The 18,386-nt window shown below is 41.0% G+C and overlaps 2 protein-coding genes across 2 annotated transcripts in view; both read left to right on the forward strand.

Annotated features, from left to right (window-relative positions):
• The first annotated feature begins 8,096 nt into the window (after positions 1-8,096).
• Positions 8,097-14,180, forward strand: sall4 (spalt-like transcription factor 4). Its single transcript, XM_071915220.2, is given in 5 exon segments — positions 8,097-8,155; positions 8,157-8,263; positions 10,710-13,175; positions 13,256-13,560; positions 13,746-14,180. Coding segments are annotated over 5 exon segments (3,372 nt in total).
• Positions 14,181-16,848: 2,668 nt separating this feature from the next.
• Positions 16,849-18,386, forward strand: part of atp9a (ATPase phospholipid transporting 9A) — a 30,148-nt gene continuing 28,610 nt past the window's right edge. Inside the window, exon 1 of the mRNA XM_078288373.1 lies at positions 16,849-16,966. Within this exon, the coding sequence (XP_078144499.1) occupies positions 16,899-16,966 (68 nt within the window). The 5' untranslated portion in view covers positions 16,849-16,898. The remainder of the gene's footprint in view (positions 16,967-18,386) is intronic.

Raw genomic sequence — 18,386 nt, forward strand, 5'->3', positions numbered from 1 at the left:
GTGTATAATATACAATATTATGTCTATTGTTCTTGCTCTCAATTAGCCAATGAAACAGTAGCTTGAAAATAACCTCAAAAAACAATAATTTTAAAGTGCCTGACCCCTGGTAATATGGAATAGGCAAAACATGATACATCTGTACTTGCAATTAGTTAATTTTGATCAAGTGAAACCTATTTTGCCTGTGAGAATCAGGTAGACTGATTTAAAACAAAGGAATAACATTGAGCTTTGCTTTTCTTTAGGTTATATTTATATTCCTTTCAGAGCAAATTTGGGACGAGTAACCAGCGCAAATATTTGTTTTGTCTTTGCTTCTAGCATTCATTTTAGCCCATTAATCCATTTCATTACATGACAGGTGGGTTTTGTTTGCAGACTAATGTGTGTGTAAATCATTAGACCCCTTAATTCATTTGGCCCAAAAATCTGAATAAACATACGAACAGTTGATATTCCATGCATGTTTTTTTTCTGCTTTCCTTAATGTAAGAAGCTACTAAATCTGTCAGAGGAGGACATGTTTGTTGTAATGATTTTATGTGAAATCTCCCTTAAGGTGTGTGTGTATGTAAGTCTGTGTGTTTGTGTGTGTGTGTGTGTGTGTGTGTGTGTGTGTGTGTGTGTGTGTGTGTGTGTGTGTGTGTGTGTATGTGTGTGTGTGTACATGCGTGCATATGTGCAAGGATGGGTGTGTCAGCATGAGATCATATTTACATGGGTGTGTTACAATCATCAATGTTTCATCAGCACCATACTTTACCCTGGTCACTTTGCCATCTGGCTGCACTTTCCACAAAACTTAATCCATCAATGTGAACGAGCATAACATGTGGGCTGTAGCATAAACCAACTCTGAAATACTTTGGTATCAGTAAATCAATGACAAAACATGAAAGATACTTATTGACTGAATCATTTTATTCCTTTAATTTAAATCATTGGACTGACATAATTTACATAAACATCTATTCAGAGCTACATTGTATCTCATGATGTATTATACCACTTAATTATACCATACATGCCATTATATACGCTTTAGCATTGTTATGATGACTTATATGCTTATAGACGCTTTCACTTTACTCAAAGCTCTGCTTATGTTTTATAAGAGTAAACTGTGAAAGGTTTGCTTTGGCCAGTGAATTATATGGGGACTATGTGTTCAGCTTGATACGTTTTGTTGGTTTGTGAACCTCAATTTTGCTGCTTGTTTGTTGTGCAAATATTCTATTATGAAAATCAAGAAGTGATGCCTGTAAATAAAAAAAATCCACGTGCTATTGTGCATTTGGTGCATTCCCATAAGCTAATTGGAGGTGGGGCAGGGCTGATATCCTGCAGCCCCTCTCCCCAGCACTTCCCACCCTGTAAATGTTTATGGCCCCGACCCAGATTGCATCTTAGATTTGAAGGATTGGCCCCCTGTTGACTCACAGCTTGATGGTGACTGCCAAGCTCTCTCTCTCTCTCTCTCTCTCTCTCTCTCTCTCGCTCTCTCTCTCTCTCTCTCTCTCTCTCTCTCTCTCTCTCTCTGTTTGTTGTATCTCAAATTCTTCAGCTTGACTTTTTCCTTCTTTTCTGCATCCCCCAAAACTACCACTCACTATTATAAAATGATGAAAATTAGTTCATTAGCGGCATCTAAGCTCAAGAGTTGGGGGGATTGTACCATTTAAAAAAATCTCTACTTTTTCTAATGTGTGCCTTCATGTCCCTTAAAGCTGCCCTGCTTCGTTACACAGACTCATCATAAAGTACCTCTAGTCAATGTGTGGCTGGCTGAGAGTGAGAAGTGGACACAGTAGGGTTCTCTCCATACAGTGAGTCCTTGTTCCCCCAACCCTCTATTGTTTGTTGATGGAAGCAGTTGTCATAGTCATGCAATAACAAAAGCCTGACTATTGGTGTGTTTACCTCTGCACAGGAACCACTGGGCAATTCTCCATTAAATTACAGCCATGTGTGGGCCACTGTTCTCTCCCCTCACCCGCTAGCCTCCTCTGCCACAGACGCACACACACACACACACACACACAGACACACTATCACACACTCAGGGCTGGGTGGGATATTTGACTGTTACCATCACTAGAAAGGGAGGGATGGAAAATCACAAGGGGGTTCTTTTGTCATATCTCCACCAGTGACAAAATGAATGTGTAGCTTGTATGTCAAACAAACATTTCAACCATTTTGCACATCAGAATTATTACCCATAGCTAAATTCAAAGAGCTCATGACCAGAGCAGACGAAGTTCAGTTGTTTGTGGAATGCTGTGGCACATAATTTCCTCCAGCCCAACCCCCGACCTCCCAGCCGACGGTGTGAGACAAATAAGCAGTCATCTTGTTATCTCTAAAGACTCACATCTCTGGTTTAAAGACAGAGTCATTTATACTTCCTGTGTCCTCAACTGACTTTGTTTCACCCAGGTGTTACAACCATTTCTGTATTCCACAAGAAGGTGATTGAGCTCCTGCAGTGACATGCAAACGGTCCCATTAAAATTTTGTCTTTGTCAGTTTTTAGATTTAAATGTTTATCTTGCTGCAGGGATTTCACTGTATCTATTTGGCCAGTGTGGTCGATGTGGCAGTGAAATGCTGTACGATTAATATGTGTAATGCTTTTCAAAAGAGCAACATTCAACGGGGAGAAAAAAAAACAACAATATCGCAACCGCAGAAAAACATCCAATACCTTTCACCTCAATGCCCTCCATCTCTATTCTAGGCTGACGTTAGCGAACAAAAGAACTAAATACATGTGTTCATGAAAAGGAGAACATTTGAAAGGGGTGTTTGCTGATCAATAATGAAAACAGTCTAACACTATGGCAGTGATTGCTGTGAGCCTCTGCACTTGTATTTGCTAGATAATGCTGTGTTTAGATGATTGTACAATCACAGAAAACAAAGAGTGGCAGTCAAACTGAAATGAAAATTACTGTATAGAACTACTTTAACAAAAAAGGTGCATTGATTAGCTACGAGCCAGCCTCGCGATGTGATTTGACCGGTATAAATGAGGAAAACATGACTTAGGAAGTAACACAAAAGGTCGCCAGGACTGCCTTTATTTGTGCTCGCCTGTCCTCGGCATTACTTACCCTTTCCATGGGAATCAAGTCTTGCATGAAAAACTTTTTCCTTTGTCCTTTGTGTGGGTTTAATGACGTTATTTATGGCTACAAGAGAGGAAACGTTTCAGGGGCACCTGAAGACAACTCACAAAGAGGAGAAAATAATAAAAGGGGATCAGGCAATACACTCAGAAATGGCACAAAATCCTTCAGTCAGTGAGTAAGTACCTGGGCGACCATTAAAAGGCCTACCAAGACTACTAGCAGAGTTTCCACCTTTTGAAGAAGACAAAGCATAACACTGTTGAAATGGTCAGAAATGGGCCAAGTCCTGTCTGTCTCAGGTCCTTCTTCAGGGAAAATGCCCTTTCCTTTATGTCTCTCCGCTATAATAAATTGCCATTTGGCAGGTCATTCTCTGCAATCAATCACTCGTCAAAGTGTGTGACACTCAAAGAGGTAGCTCATTACCAGGAACTCGGATGAAACTCTAGATGGACCGATCATAACGTGGGATTTCTGAAATGCCACAAATGCCATTATCAATACAACTCCAGGGTTATCACTGAGAATGAACGGATGACTCAACGTTCCAAAACTACTCTGTTACTCTGTTGGTGATGGTAAGTTAAAGATGTGTCCCCTAGTGTATTTTGAGCAATCAGTTGAATCCAAGTATTTGTGTTTTGAGAGAAATGTAAAATCATACCAAAGTTCCCTATTTAGTTTACACCATGATGAAATAAATTGCAAGGTATGGCCATGACTGTAGAACTTCTGGTGAAAACATATTGTATTTTACTGTATGTTCATACAAATATTGATGAGTAAAGCAGGATTGGTGGTTTTGACAGTGTTTATCATGGTGCAGATTCCCTCTGAGTTGAGGGATTATCACACTGCTGTGAAATATCTCATCCTTCCCAAGCTGCTCTGTGCCTTTCATCTTTAACAGAGTCCTAAAAAACACATGTTCAATCCACAATTCCTCAGCAAGTGTTAGACTGTTATTGTTTGTCCACTGCAAGGTCATCGTAAAGGTTAGTGATGACACATCTGAGAAACTTCCCGTCTCTCCGTCTCGCAACATGTTCTTTGCCAGTTGAGTGGCGCGTTTGCAATGCTTCTTGTTCCATGTGGAGAGTATAAACTCCAGAGGGAATCAGAAAAGGTTGCGTTACAGAAAATATTCATTCAATAGTAACTATCCAAAGGCTGTTTTTGAATTGCAATGTTGTCCGTTGATAAGGTCTTACATCAGTGACCTATGTAGACGCTCTATTGTCAGATACAGGTCAAGGTTTCTCAAATCATTGTATTATGTTTTCTTTGCTTTCTTTGTTGCCCTGGGACACTGCAGCTCTTAAACAAAAAATAAAAAAAATAACATAACTGACATTGACCAATACAAAAATATTACAATAGGCCTGAGCAGCAAAAACATAACTATCACTTCAACAAAAGGCAGGAAAATGCCAAGGATCAATCTCTCTCTTTTCAAAGGATCAATCTCTCCATACAGAGTATTGCTTTTTACAAAAAAATGTATAGAGCAGTGAGATCGAATTATATTCTTTTTTTTATTCTATTCTTTTCAAATTCTATTCTTTAGTCCAGTCTCCATAGATTGTGTGTCTCAGTTAATGTGAAAAACTGATATATTTCTCTATTCAATTCTTTAATATTTCACAGCTCCATTTTATTATCACTTGAGATGCATTATAAGTTACATTATTTAACTTTCAAAAGGAAAGACCATGTAGATGATATCTCTCTCGTTCCCACAACTGCAGTTTTATGGCACGACTGCACACAGTTTGAATTGTTTAGATTGAACGCAGCAGAAACAGCGTATTCAAGCATAGTTTCTTATTGGGGCAATAAACCGTCTAGACAACACTCCCCTCTTTTTCACCTTCAGCCAGTCCCTTAAAGCACATTTGTTTATCTGAATATATTGGCTTGTCTTTGTCTCACAATTATCAGCTGTGGCATCATAAAGCCCCACTTTCACGTTGAGGCACGGCAGAACGGAGAATGATAGAAAAAAGCTAATATCACATATGACAGAGGGTTAGTGTTCAAAGTATATCAATGTTTATTTCAATTCATGCACACTTATGTCTTTATTTAATCTAACTGATGGATGCAAAATTAACTTTCTCCCTCTTCTTCTACATTTCATATATAGACAAACTTGTATCCAAAAACAGATTCTGCCTCTTTCTATACATTTATGGAGATTTCTTTTGAACTGATGCATGGCAAACCCTTAATTTACTATTTGGCTGTGGCTCTATTCTCTAAGATTTATGGCTTCTGATGACCCCTCAGAGTCTGTACAGTAGTATTTGTATACAGCTTGGTATGTCACTGGCATGTCAGCTTCCAAAAATAAATTCCTGTCTGCATATGGCAATGTGAGAGAATGTGAGAGTTACAAGCAAAGCAATTTATATTTACTACATCACCACAAGCATACTTGATATTTGCATACTCCTATAATCTTAAATCTTTAAGAGTGGTTTGAGTCGTGGTCTTGACTCTTGGTCAAATGGCTGAGAGTGGACAGAGCTTCAAAAAGACATAATAGGTTTATCCTCTCTCTGAATGAGGGCAATAAATTCTTTCTCATCCTCAACATTCACCAGAATCACGTGGACTGATACAAAGAATGGGTTGAACTTCTGGGTAAAATTAAATGGTGAGTTTTGGTGGGAACTGCAGAATTACACTTGTCATGTTCCAATCTGGACACACCAAAATGAATTCTTAATGTAAAGCCATGGTGACACACACCCTGTTCTTATTGAACATGTGAGGACCTTGACCCTCAAGGAGTAGACCCTTCAGCCAGATAAAAGGTATTGCCTGGACAACCACAAAATAAAATAATAATTTGTCAGAATGGGATTTTAGTGTTGACACAAGACATGTGATTATTGGTTACTAATAACAGATAATTCATTAAATTGTTCCACTGTACATACGCCTGTCTAACCCACCTTGTTTTGATTATAGACTTTATTGTAGACATACAGAGGAGGATCTTTGTGCACTGCAGGTACAACAGTGTACGAACAGCATATTCAATAAACTAATATAAAATCTTCCCATATAGTGTGAAGTCTCTTCAATGGTGCATAGTACATTTCCTGATATATGTTTGGTACACCTACACCTAAGAGGAGAATGTTAATGCTATTGAGTACCATCATAGCAATACTCTAACATAATCTTCATCCCATAATGCATCTCTTTCTGTGTTGCAGTGGTATGTTCCGGAATGAAAACGCCCCTAAACAAGGCACATTTGTTTAAGCAATCATGGTTTACAAAGCGGGATTCTGATATTAGCCAGAGGTCAGGGTCACGCTAATCACCAGATCAGAGGTCAAATGTTTATATTTGGATTATATTTAAATTTGGAAATTGCATTTGACATATTCTCTGCCATGACAGTATGCTTTTTTTTAACCATTTGGTGACAACTTGTGCACTGTGGGTTAGCCTTGCCATTTAGGAAACACTTGGGGTTAACTATGGGATAAAACCATCTTCCTTCATGAAGAAATGCCTCATGGCATATAGATGATAACTCACCATCTGGAGCAGTGAGCAGCACCTCTTGACCTTTAAGGCATGGATGGACCAGAGCTATTCCAGAAAATTCCTCACACCAGCACAGATCTAATAGGTCACTGCCATAGTAGGAGATTACGCTGTTGGACTCCATTGCTTTGTGCATGGGTCTACATATGTATTCTCAGTAGTCATGTTGATCTCAATCTACTAGTAACACACTAAATATTCAGTTACTGGAAAGAGACATACATTATTAGGCACTGTCGATCTTATGCAGTGATGTAGTGGTAAATTAAAAGGTGGGTAAACCAGCTGGTGGTCATCATATGGCCAAGCAACAACCAATATAAACAAAATTAATTTTCAGAAAAGCATTCATTTCTGGGTTTGTTTTTTTTTCCATTGAAATATCCTATCCACATATAACTTAAATTGTTTGATAATATCTACCATGATGTATATTATGAATTGACATCATAAATACAGAGTTAAGGTGGGTGTAAACAGAGTTAAGGTGGGTGTATCCTCTGCTACATCCCTAGTCTTATGCTCTGGTTGTTGACTGTATTTGGAGGAGTTTAGTATATGATGAAGCTCGTGGTTACACCCTTGACAGAAAGACCTATAGTAATCCTATAATACATCTTAGAAGAATACAAGACAGCAAAACTATATTACAGTGATACCATAGGAGACAAAAAATACCATATAGGTCACTGTAAATTTACTTTTCTTTACACACTAAGTCCCAATTGGAACTTCATAAATACATTATGGGGATGCCACATGAGATAAAAAGAAAAGATACCATAAAGTACTATAAGGTTACTATAAACACACTATTGAGTACCAGACACTAAAAGTCCCTGTAGGCACATAATAGGAAGATTACAGTGATGCCATAGGAGATTACAAAATACCATTAAGTATGATAAAGTATCTATAGGAGTAGTATAGTGATCCCTTAGGAAATAAAGGAATTGCACAAAGTACGATAAGGTCACCATAAAATCACAACTGACTACCACAGACACACTGTAAATCCCTACAGGAATATTATCGCAAAATTACAGTGATTTTTTTGTTAGGGTGAAAGAATATGACGTAGCCTGGGGTTACAAATAGTCGAGTAATTTAAAAACAAGAAACTGTGACAATCTCCTGCTAGCTTGTGTCTGGTGGTGGTGACAATATTTTTCATGAACAAGGAAAGAGCGATGAGTTGGGTGTTATTAACCCTCCCTCCATCCAGCAGTCCATCCACTAGCATGGCTCCTCCCGCCCCCTCCTGCCACTCTGCTCCGCTCATCAATAGGGACCCCATTTGAATAATGTGTGAGCACTTGGACTGGAGCCAATCAGCTGTCAGAGGACCGTGATAAATCGCAATGCATTATTGATAATAATAATTACGTTGACATGCGCATTTCTACTTGAGGGGCTAATTTTCCAAGCCGAAGAATTTGTAAAAGAAGGGGAGGAAAATTGTTGGTAACTATTTGCTCCTGATGGTTGCACCATGTCGAGGCGCAAGCAAGCCAAGCCGCAGCACATCAACTCCGACGAGCCCGGTCCGTCAGAAAATGGTAAGTTTAGATACAAGAGAGGAGAAACTTTAACGTTTAGCCCCGCTACACCGTGTTACAAACTATCGATATTTTATCTCAAAGTTAGAGGCTACCTTTACATTGTTCCCCTCGCACTTTGACCTGTTTGCTGACCCTTGGAACTGACCAGGAATAAAACGTAGCCTTCGTGTTGTACAAACGACAAATTATTATTTTTTTTAAACTCCAATACAGGTGCTATGTGAGGTCCGCTTTATCCAAAATACAAGACCGTACGCTTTTTACTTTTCTCATACACGAGGTCAAAACAATATTAACGACTCGCAACCTTAACTTGGAAATAATCACGTGCATTAAATGTATCATGAATCCATTTTATCATACGTCGATTAGGCTACATGTACAGATAGCTTTTTTTGCGTTTGTAAAAGTACAGAAGGTAAATCCCATTGAACTTTAGTGGCTACATTGAGCCGTGTGCTGCTACCTGTTGGATTTTGGATACATTGTGATGCATTGTAACTTGTCTGATGTTTGGGGAAACTAAAGCCTGTAGCCTGAGAATGATTAGGTTGATTAGACGTCTTTCATGTTTCGAATATTGTTTTTATTTAAATGATGACTGTGATCTTTACTATGTATCGTCAAACACCACTTTTACTTGTTTTGGTGTGTGCTTTTTAACTTATTGACTGAAATTTAGGGTATTGTCGTTGTTACATTATTTCGATGATCCAGATTTGACTGTTTCTAAACTTTTCTCAGAAGTTTGCTGTTGCCATTATTTTTTAGCCAGTATATGTTATGTATTGATAGAAATTGCTCGCTAGTGTGCGTCTAATTGATGAAGTTTTAAACAAAGGTTCCCAACAACTGTGTATGAAATGTGACTCGGGAGTAAGCTGACCTAAAGGCAATAAATCCCCCAGTTTAATGCATGACTGTTTCCTTTCGTACATATGTGGAGAGGTGGGGGATGGAGCAGTGGTCTTTTTGTGGAGACTGGGTGGGGGTGCGTTTTGGTGTTGCCATATGCAAGCCCCAGCAATGCCATGGACCTCACCTTCTAATTATGAGGCTTGGGAAACGTGGTGTTTACAGTGAGCCGCAGTGATATTTTATTTCGGTGTTGCCATTTATAACATTTTTGATTTTGAAAATCGGCTACTTTTTGTATCTCTAGACTTGCACCCATGAATTGAATGTTTAGTCTCACCTCGTGTCATGAACCCCAGTAAAGGTGATCAGATACAGGTCATGCGCCATCAAGTGGTAAACTAGTGGCGTTGCCTTCTGATATTCAATTCATAATCGACTGACTATGTATTCTGTCTTTATATATGGAAAGTTGGGCCCCGAGTACATAGTTGATGGATATTCTTCCCTAACAATTTCGCCTTGGGCCATATGTGTATTGGATGCAAGTTTGCCTGGATTGCCTACACTTGTGATAAGAGCACTATCCTCTCTCGCACACCAATGTGGCCGCGTTATTATGCACCCATCGTTTACTTGTTTGACAATGAGAGGACTCTGAATACAATGCAATTTGCAACTTTTTGACGCCGCTTCATGTTGCCTGGTGAGCAATTAACAAGTCCAACAGTCTCGTTGGGCAAATGCAAACAGGTGGTCTAGTGGTCTACCCCCCTTTCTCGGAGTGCATTAGCATTTGACAATGCACCCAGTTGTGAAATGGCCTCTTGGTTAGCAACAAATTAAAATGCAAACATGGAGCACTTATACGGGTTTCACATAGTGTGAAAATGCCTACAAGTTACTTTTCATTGAGATGTTTTTTGCGCGCAAGTGTAAGCTTCGGGCGTACAGTTTATTTCTTTTTTTTTTTTTTTTTTTTTGGTCTGTATTTGTTTTTTTCTTTCTCACTGATTGGAACATCAAAATGTCAAAATAGAAGCTTATATTCATTGTACAACCTAGATCCACTCTTTGTAGGCTTTTAGTATAATATACCTAGCATAAAAGTATTGCCCCATATGTGGTGTTATTAGAAGATTACTAAATAATTTAGCCTGATCTAGAATTTGGTCGGGGGTTACTTCTTTCAGTAGCAAAGTAATTTAATGTTCTTGGTTCTTTGTCTCTCTGGACATTTGCTCTTGGTAATGTTAGAGGTAGATGGTTGCCCTCTACTGGCCCTGTGGACAACAGGCAAACCAAGGTCCTTTTGACAATCCAGTGTGTTGACCTATGAGGAGACTGAGAATTTGATCTCTTGACACATTCTCAGTAATGCCATTCTCTGCTGTTCTCTGTTGCAAAGCACCAACCCTGCAAGGCTGTATATTAAGCCATATTTAGCCTAAATGTTGATTATTATTATTATTATGAGTATTCTTATTATTATTAATATCATTCTATTGTTATGTATTTTGTTTTGTTACAGATGCCCTCATTATTGTATAAAGGTTGTGGGATTTAAACTTTTCTCATCTTGTTTCAGGGATTATTCCAGATAGTCAAGCTGAAGAGACTGGGAACGAAATGAAGAGGTTCAGAATGGACGAGACAAGGGTCTGCAACAAGTGTTGTGCTGAATTCTTTGATGAAGCTGAATTTCTTGAACATGAGAAGAATTGCACTAAAAGTCAGCAGGTGGTTATCATGAAAGATGGAGATGGCCATGAAGTGCCTGAGGAATATACACATGGTTCTCCTAATGGCCTCACTAGTGACCATGACGACGGCCAGTCCAGCAGTCACTCCCTATCAAATGTCACTACAGAGCCTCTGGAAAGAACAGAGGAAGAGACCAAAGTGAATACAGAGGATTCAGACCAACAGGAACGGGCAGAGATGTCTGCTAGCCCAGAGATGACTTTCCAGCCCTCACCCAAAATGCTAAATTCAAATGTCACTCTCGAATCCATGACTGCCACTAAAGTGGCTGTCACTCAGCATTCTTCAAATCGTACATCTCCTCCCTCGTCCCAGGAAGCCCTACAGGCCATCCCAATGATCCTTGAACAGTTGGTGTGCCTCCAGCAGCAGCAGCTACAGCAGATCCAGCTCACAGAACAGATTAGAATCCAAGTAGCCATGATGGCCCCTCATGGTCTCCAGTCATCAGTTGGGGCAGCAGTGGACCCCCTGAAAGCCCTTGGCGCCCACCTCTCTCAACAGCTCTCTGCTGCAGCAGCTCTGATAGGTAAAAGGACAGGCAGTCAGAGCCTTTCTATGGAGACAATGAAGCAAGGTAAACTACCTCAAACCACTGGCATCCCTACCTCTCTGGCTGGAGGACTGGGGACAATGGCTTCTAAAACAGACATTTTGAAGGGCATTCCAGATCTGGCCAGCCGATTGCCAGCACTACTGCCCCAGTCTCCAGGGGTCATGGGTTTCCCCAGCACCTTCACTGGTATCCAAGCAGGGATTGATCCCTCTAAAAAAGCAAAGAGCAAGATGCTGACCCTTCCATCGGAATCAAAGAATGGTGATTCTTTATACAAGCACAAATGTAAGTACTGCGGCAAGACCTTTGGGAATGACAGTGCTCTCCAGATTCACTTGCGTTCTCACACCGGGGAGAGGCCCTTCAAATGTAACATCTGCGGAAACCGTTTCACAACCAAAGGAAACCTCAAAGTGCATTTCCAAAGGCATAAAGACAAGTACCCTAACATTAGGATGAACCCTCACCCTGTGCCAGAGCACCTCGACAATGTTCCCACCAGTAGTGGCATTCCCTATGGCATGTCTATGCCCATAGATGAGTCCAACTTGGCAGAAATAAAGCCTATGCTAGGCCATCCAGCTGCTGGGTTACACTCATCGTCCTTACCAGGGTTCAAGACAACATTTGAGGGCTTTGGAGGGGACCCATTTTCCCAGAGACCCTCCCCCTCAACAAGTGATGGTGCATCAGTTTCCTCAAATGTGTTTGGCCAAGAGACGGGGTTGGATCAGAACCAGGATTCTAAGGAACTGATTGGAGCACTGCATCATATGAATGGTAATGCCCACTCAGGAGAACAAAGCTCTGGAACAGCCAAACTTCAGCAGATGGTGGATGGCCTGGAAAAGAGGACCAGTGACCCCAATGAGTGTGTCATCTGCCATAGGGTGCTCAGCTGCCAGAGCTCTCTCAAGATGCATTATCGCACACACACAGGCGAGAGGCCCTACAAGTGCAAAATCTGCGGCCGTGCTTTCTCCACCAAGGGTAACCTCAAGGCCCATTATGGAGTGCATAGGGCTAATACTCCCCTCAAAATGCAGCACTCATGTCCCATCTGCCAGAAGAAGTTCACCAATGCTGTGGTTCTACAGCAGCACATTCGCATGCACATGGGTGGGCAGATCCCCAACACGCCCATGCCAGAAAACCAGTTTGAAGCTGCTGAGGCGATGGACTCCTCTTTACCAGATGAGAAGTCTATGGATGCCAGTGGTTTTGATGCAAGCATGGAAGACCACGAGACGGAGCTGGACTCCCAGGAGAAGCCAAATGACACCTCAGATTCTCTCCCATCTACCTCTGAGGAACAACCACAGCAGCATGCTCCCCCCTCCATGTTTTCCAGCCTAGATGTTTTGAAGAATCTCACCTCGGCTCTTGCACTGAAACGCCAGAGTAGCACAGCTTCAGAGAGTGAGGGAACACCTAAAGAATCTCCCTCAGCTCCTAGGGAGCAGGAATATCAGAATGGCCGTAGTCCAGCCATTTCTGATTCGGCCATGTCATTTCACTCCTCTTCCCCTGTGAACAACCACATGGGTAGCAGCAAGTCTCCTGAATCTGCCATGGCTGATGATTTTTCCCGCAGTGGGTCAAGGCCAGACTCTGATAGCGGCGTTCAAGATGGCACTGAGTCAAGTGGAGCCCTTGACCTCACAGCTCCCAGCAGCTTCACCCCTAAAGCAATTAAAGAAGAACCTGGCCTGCCCTTCACTAATGGAGACTATGGTGAGTTTATTATTTTATAAAAGTTTAAAGGGGTATCATGTTGAGTGCTTTTATCTAATTTTGCCCACCTGTCTCTACAGCTCCTAGTCACATGCCTTTCATGAGGATACCTCCAAGCTTGGCCAGTCTGGACATGAAGATTCCTCCAGAGAATCCCTTGGGTCCCCATGGCTTGTTCAGCTCCCAGTTGCCTCAGGGAACAGGCATGCTCTCATCCACCTCCAGTGCACCGCGGCGATCAACCAAACAGCATCTGTGTAATGCCTGCGGAAAGAACTTCTCGTCTGCCAGTGCCTTGCAGATCCATGAGCGTACTCACACGGGGGAGAAGCCTTTTGCCTGCACCATCTGTGGCAGGGCTTTCACCACCAAGGGAAATCTCAAGGTAAGACATGTCGGCCTAATTTGCTTAATGGTATTAAAGATGACTTGCATTGAGTGGTTAAACTAGGCCCTTATCAATCCATTTAAATGTGTACTTTTGACTAATGCAGCTATCTGTTCAACAGTGCTTATAAATCAAGCCTTTTGATGGGATTGTAATTGACTGTGTGTGCATGTTTGTTTTAGGTGCACGTTGGAACCCACATGTGGAACAACTCGTCGAGGCGTGGCCAGCGTCTGTCTTTGGACAATCCCATGGCCCTGATGGCAATGAGCTCGGAAGCTAAAATGTTGCCAGAGATGATGCAGGCTCCCAAAGAACTGGGTGCTCCACCGATGAATTTTGACCCCTCTCTGTGGAACCAGTATGCCGCTGCCTTTAGTGGTGGCCTGACCATGAAGACCAATGAAATTTCTGTCATCCAGGGTGGTGGCATCCCACTCCCTGGGAGCCTTGCTGGTGGGCCTCTGGTTGGATCCACTGGAGGCCTCATGAAGATGGATGGGTCCCACTCTGGCTTGCCTGTTACCATGGCCGAAATTGAGAAGAACAGCTCTGACAGTGTGCCAAAATCACAATTCCCACATTTCATGGAGGAGGGTAAAATTGCAGTTAATTAGGCTTCTGACCCATCAGCCAGAGTTGTGAGTCTTTGAATGTTCAGGGTGGCAGTGGTATTGCTTACCTTTTGCCCAGTTACAGGTACAATCAATATTCAGAGTAAACCTTGTTGAGAATAATTCTGCTTAGATTGGTTGAAATTTTCCATTAACTTCATTGCAGTTCTTTCCCCTTCTGATCTGATCAATTCACTAGTGTTATTTTTAGTTGAACTTGATATAACTACTGTAGTTGTATTTACTGTTTATTTTTTATATATATATGCGGGTATTTTTTCGTGACCTTTTTTGTGTGTATCCACAAGTTGAATGTATGACTTACTTGAAACTGCTTTAATTCAGAATGTCTCCCTGACACACTTTTGAAGGATTTTGACTATAATTGGAGTTTCAGGGCATGACTGATTATGGACACCACGTCTCAGTGTTCTCTGAAATAATAGTGTGATATTTCTCTATACATGACTACTTGCTTTCCTATTGTGTGCCATAGATTTTATGAAATTGTACAGTTTTGTAGTGGTAAATGTCATTGGCATGTTTCTTTTTGAAGAGAGGCTTTTGATCAGTTTGGAGTCTTAAATTGTTTGACAAATTATTCCAGTGTCCTGTCCCTTTGTTAAATCAAAGTGCGCTTGTTCAGTCATCAATTTTTGATATTGTAGATTACAAAACTGGCTTTCATAAATGTTTTGTGGATGCTGAAGATACAGTAGTTGGTGTGAATCAAACCTTTTGCTAAGTGCCTAAGCCGAATTGTACATGTTGCTGTTGTCTTTTTAATGCACCATAAAGTTGTAATGAAGGCCCTGTTAAATGGATACATCAGTATGTTGTACTGTGTAGCATTGCATTGTTTTATATTTTCATCCCAGTTTACAAAAATCAAGTATTTTTTTGTTTCCATATATTCCACTTGTAGACCTGCAGAGTCATTTAGGTGGCTGAGCTCTGAAGGCTATGAAATGCTTAATGCTCTCATGCCTGCACTTTATATTTCAAATTGTTTAATTTACATTTAATGGTTACATTTCAAATCCATTTCATCTACTACCATGATAGTTACACTGGAAAAGCGCAAATCAACAATTTTGTCATCTTTTCCTTCCCCTCAGATTTTATTTTTTGAATCGTTGACCATTTTGCTCATACTTTTGTTTACCCTTTGACCTCTGTTGAGTAATTCTCATACTTTCATTTTTCTATGTTCTTGTATCAACTGTTTTTTTTATTTATAATACATGAAATGCTTGAGTTTAGGGGGAAGTTCTACCTCGTTTAGATTTGTTTTCCTCCATGCCCCCTAATCTCTATGCAATGCTCTGTACATTTTCCGATACATTCTTGAGTATGCGATGATATTCTTTCATTCTCAACCTGCTGAGTTGAACAGTAATGAATGTATCACTGGACACTTTACACAACTCAGAATGGTCAGAATATTTATAGGCTCCTGCTGTACATTCCTCATTGATATGCATTTGCCAAGTTGTGCCTTTCTTTAAAAAAAGCAAACCATGTCAAAACTGCTTTGAAGTTGTCTCTACAATTCAAGTAATGTTGGCCTGTTTACGATGTAAATGTTTTTTTGTTTTTCAGTTGTTTCCTTCACCTAAATGTTGATTTCTTGTCTTTTTGAAAAATAAAATCAGGGTGACTTTTCCAACATTGTGCCATTATTCCACCACAGAGGAAATGGTTACAGAACCCTGTAGTTAATCGACCTTGATAGATTAGCTGGAGTGTTGTACTGGCTACTTAAGATATATCTTCTCCAACCCTTACATTGCTTTCTATGCCAGCTCAGGCTGGTTTATTTGGATTTGACTAGTACTACCTGATTTCCATCAAGTCACCTTCAGATGCCCCAAGTGAAATTGTTCTTTCTGATCTCATGTGACCCAGCAGTGGATATTCCAATGACCTGCTTAGCCCATACTCCATTGTCATTTTGCATCCTCAACGAAAATGATTTGCATCCACAACTAAAGCATGCTGTCCAATCACGTCTTTCCACAATCAGGTTTAGGTCAACTACCGTGGCCTTTTCTTTCACAATAGTGACATGCAGCATGCCTCAGACTACACGCACGGTCACCATGCAGACCACTCAAACTAGTTGGCTAAGTGTGCATACAAAACAAGAATTATATATCCATAGGTGCCTGTAGGTATTTGAAAAGCATTCTAGCCTAGTGTAAACTGAGGATAGGATAACACTGTTGCTTCTGGTCATGTATCACCAATACAAACTCAGCTGGTTTCAGTCAGATGGTGGTTCCCAAAGTGGGGTCGAGGGAACCCCAGGGGTCCTTGAAGGGGTTCCAGGGGAAACAAGCAAAACAAGAACTATATATGTATTTTTATTTTTTATTTTAAGATAGGACAGTGAGGGGATGACAGTGTGACTAACTGCTCATCACCAGAGGTTTCACTCACCTCACCTAAACAGTTCTGTACCAAAACATCACACCCAAACACCTAAATCTCCTCAGACAGTGACAAAGTCTTATCAAATAGGGGTTCGCGGCTTAATGGTCATCTATTCGGATATGTCCGGGACTCCCTTAGTGTAGTACTTGCTGTAGTACTACAGCTAGCCTTTGCTGCCCTACTGACTGTAGCTGAACAGTCCCATGAGTGACAGCTGGGGGAGCCTCCGCCCAGAACCGAGACAGCCAGGCGGACTGCCTACAGCTTCAAGCAGGGGCTGCAGGAATGACGGACAATATTCCGCTACAACCCGTGCGACGCCAGAAAAGACACGACAGTAAACACAGGAATGGGTAAGGGCGTTGAACAGCACGAAAATCTAAATACCAAGCAATTTCTTTATGTATTCCTGCTCGTCGGCTAACTGCTGATGTCAGTGTTAATTGTTTACAGAAGCGCGGCGCATTAGTCGACATTGTCTCCACAACTCCGCGGAGGCGTATTTTAGCTCTAATTTTTGCAGTTGAAAAACAAGGGGCTTGGTGGGGACATTTACATGTTATTATAGGAAGGACGTGGCCATTCATTATCTCTCGGAGAAAGAGCTATAGCGCCAGGAGACATCCTTGTTCCGGGTGCTGTCGGGGCAAGTGCATTTGACGCCCATGCCAATATTTGCTCTGTTGATTAGAGGACTGTCAGCGCACAAAAACACGCAGAAATGTAGGCCGTGACTTAAAATAATGTGTCCCAAATTCACGGGTATGCTAAATGATGTCTTGTAGCAGTATTTTGAGCAGCATAGGGGTTAGCTAGGCCTCATGAATGATGATGGAGAAACACCGAGCAGGCACGTAGAGGCAGCTGAGCAGGCTGTCCCAGACATCATAGATGATGTCACCTCTCATAATAAACACGTTTATTCGTACAAAACAGCTTTCCAAATGCAGAACTCTCCAGAATATTATATAAGAGCACAGAATTAGCGATAAGTGTGTTTTTTTTGCTGTGACCCATGCAATATAGGCCTACGCCTGATAACAGTTCTTCCCAAAGGCCTTCATCCTGTTCACCTGTCCAGCCCTGGTCTCTCCTAATGGTGCATTAGTGCTGCTAGAAAATCAATGAGATATGCTTTTATTTCAGATAGGGATTCATTTTTAGCGTTGAAGTATTCCGTAGATTGATATAATGTAACAGAGGTCTAGCTTTAATGTAAGGCATGGACGTCTGGATAGCAGCAATTATTATTTTATTCACTAGAAGTTTAAATGAGATTACAGAATCCTAGAATGATGTTTCTAGTGAGAGGGCTCACTCTTGCCATTGTTATTTCCCCTAGGCTATAAACTCTTTACATCATATCTAACAGCACAAATCTTTATTATATTACAATATTAAATGGAGCTCTGTGGCCGATGCGGATGTATGTGGGGGTGCTTGACTTGGAAAAAATACAGCAATCCCTGCTCTAGAGAGGAACCTTTTGTTTAGAGTCATCTCTAACATGTAATGTGGGGCAATCATACAGTATGTCTTGAAGATCAAGTGCAGTAGGCAACCAATTTATGGGCCTGCCTGGCAAACAGTATTTGAGCAGTGAACAGTGAATGTTGTTTGATAATGGAATATGGGAAAAATGACTCATCTCTTGTAAATATGGAGGCTCCCTCATCAAAAACTTGTCACTGAATGCAAACATTTAGCCAGCATTGGATAATGGCTTTATATACACACTGCAACAGTCAGCTATCTTTCGTCAGTCAAAATGAT

Source organism: Centroberyx gerrardi, chromosome 14, assembly GCF_048128805.1.
Source record: "Centroberyx gerrardi isolate f3 chromosome 14, fCenGer3.hap1.cur.20231027, whole genome shotgun sequence".
Taxonomy (NCBI): domain Eukaryota; kingdom Metazoa; phylum Chordata; class Actinopteri; order Beryciformes; family Berycidae; genus Centroberyx; species Centroberyx gerrardi.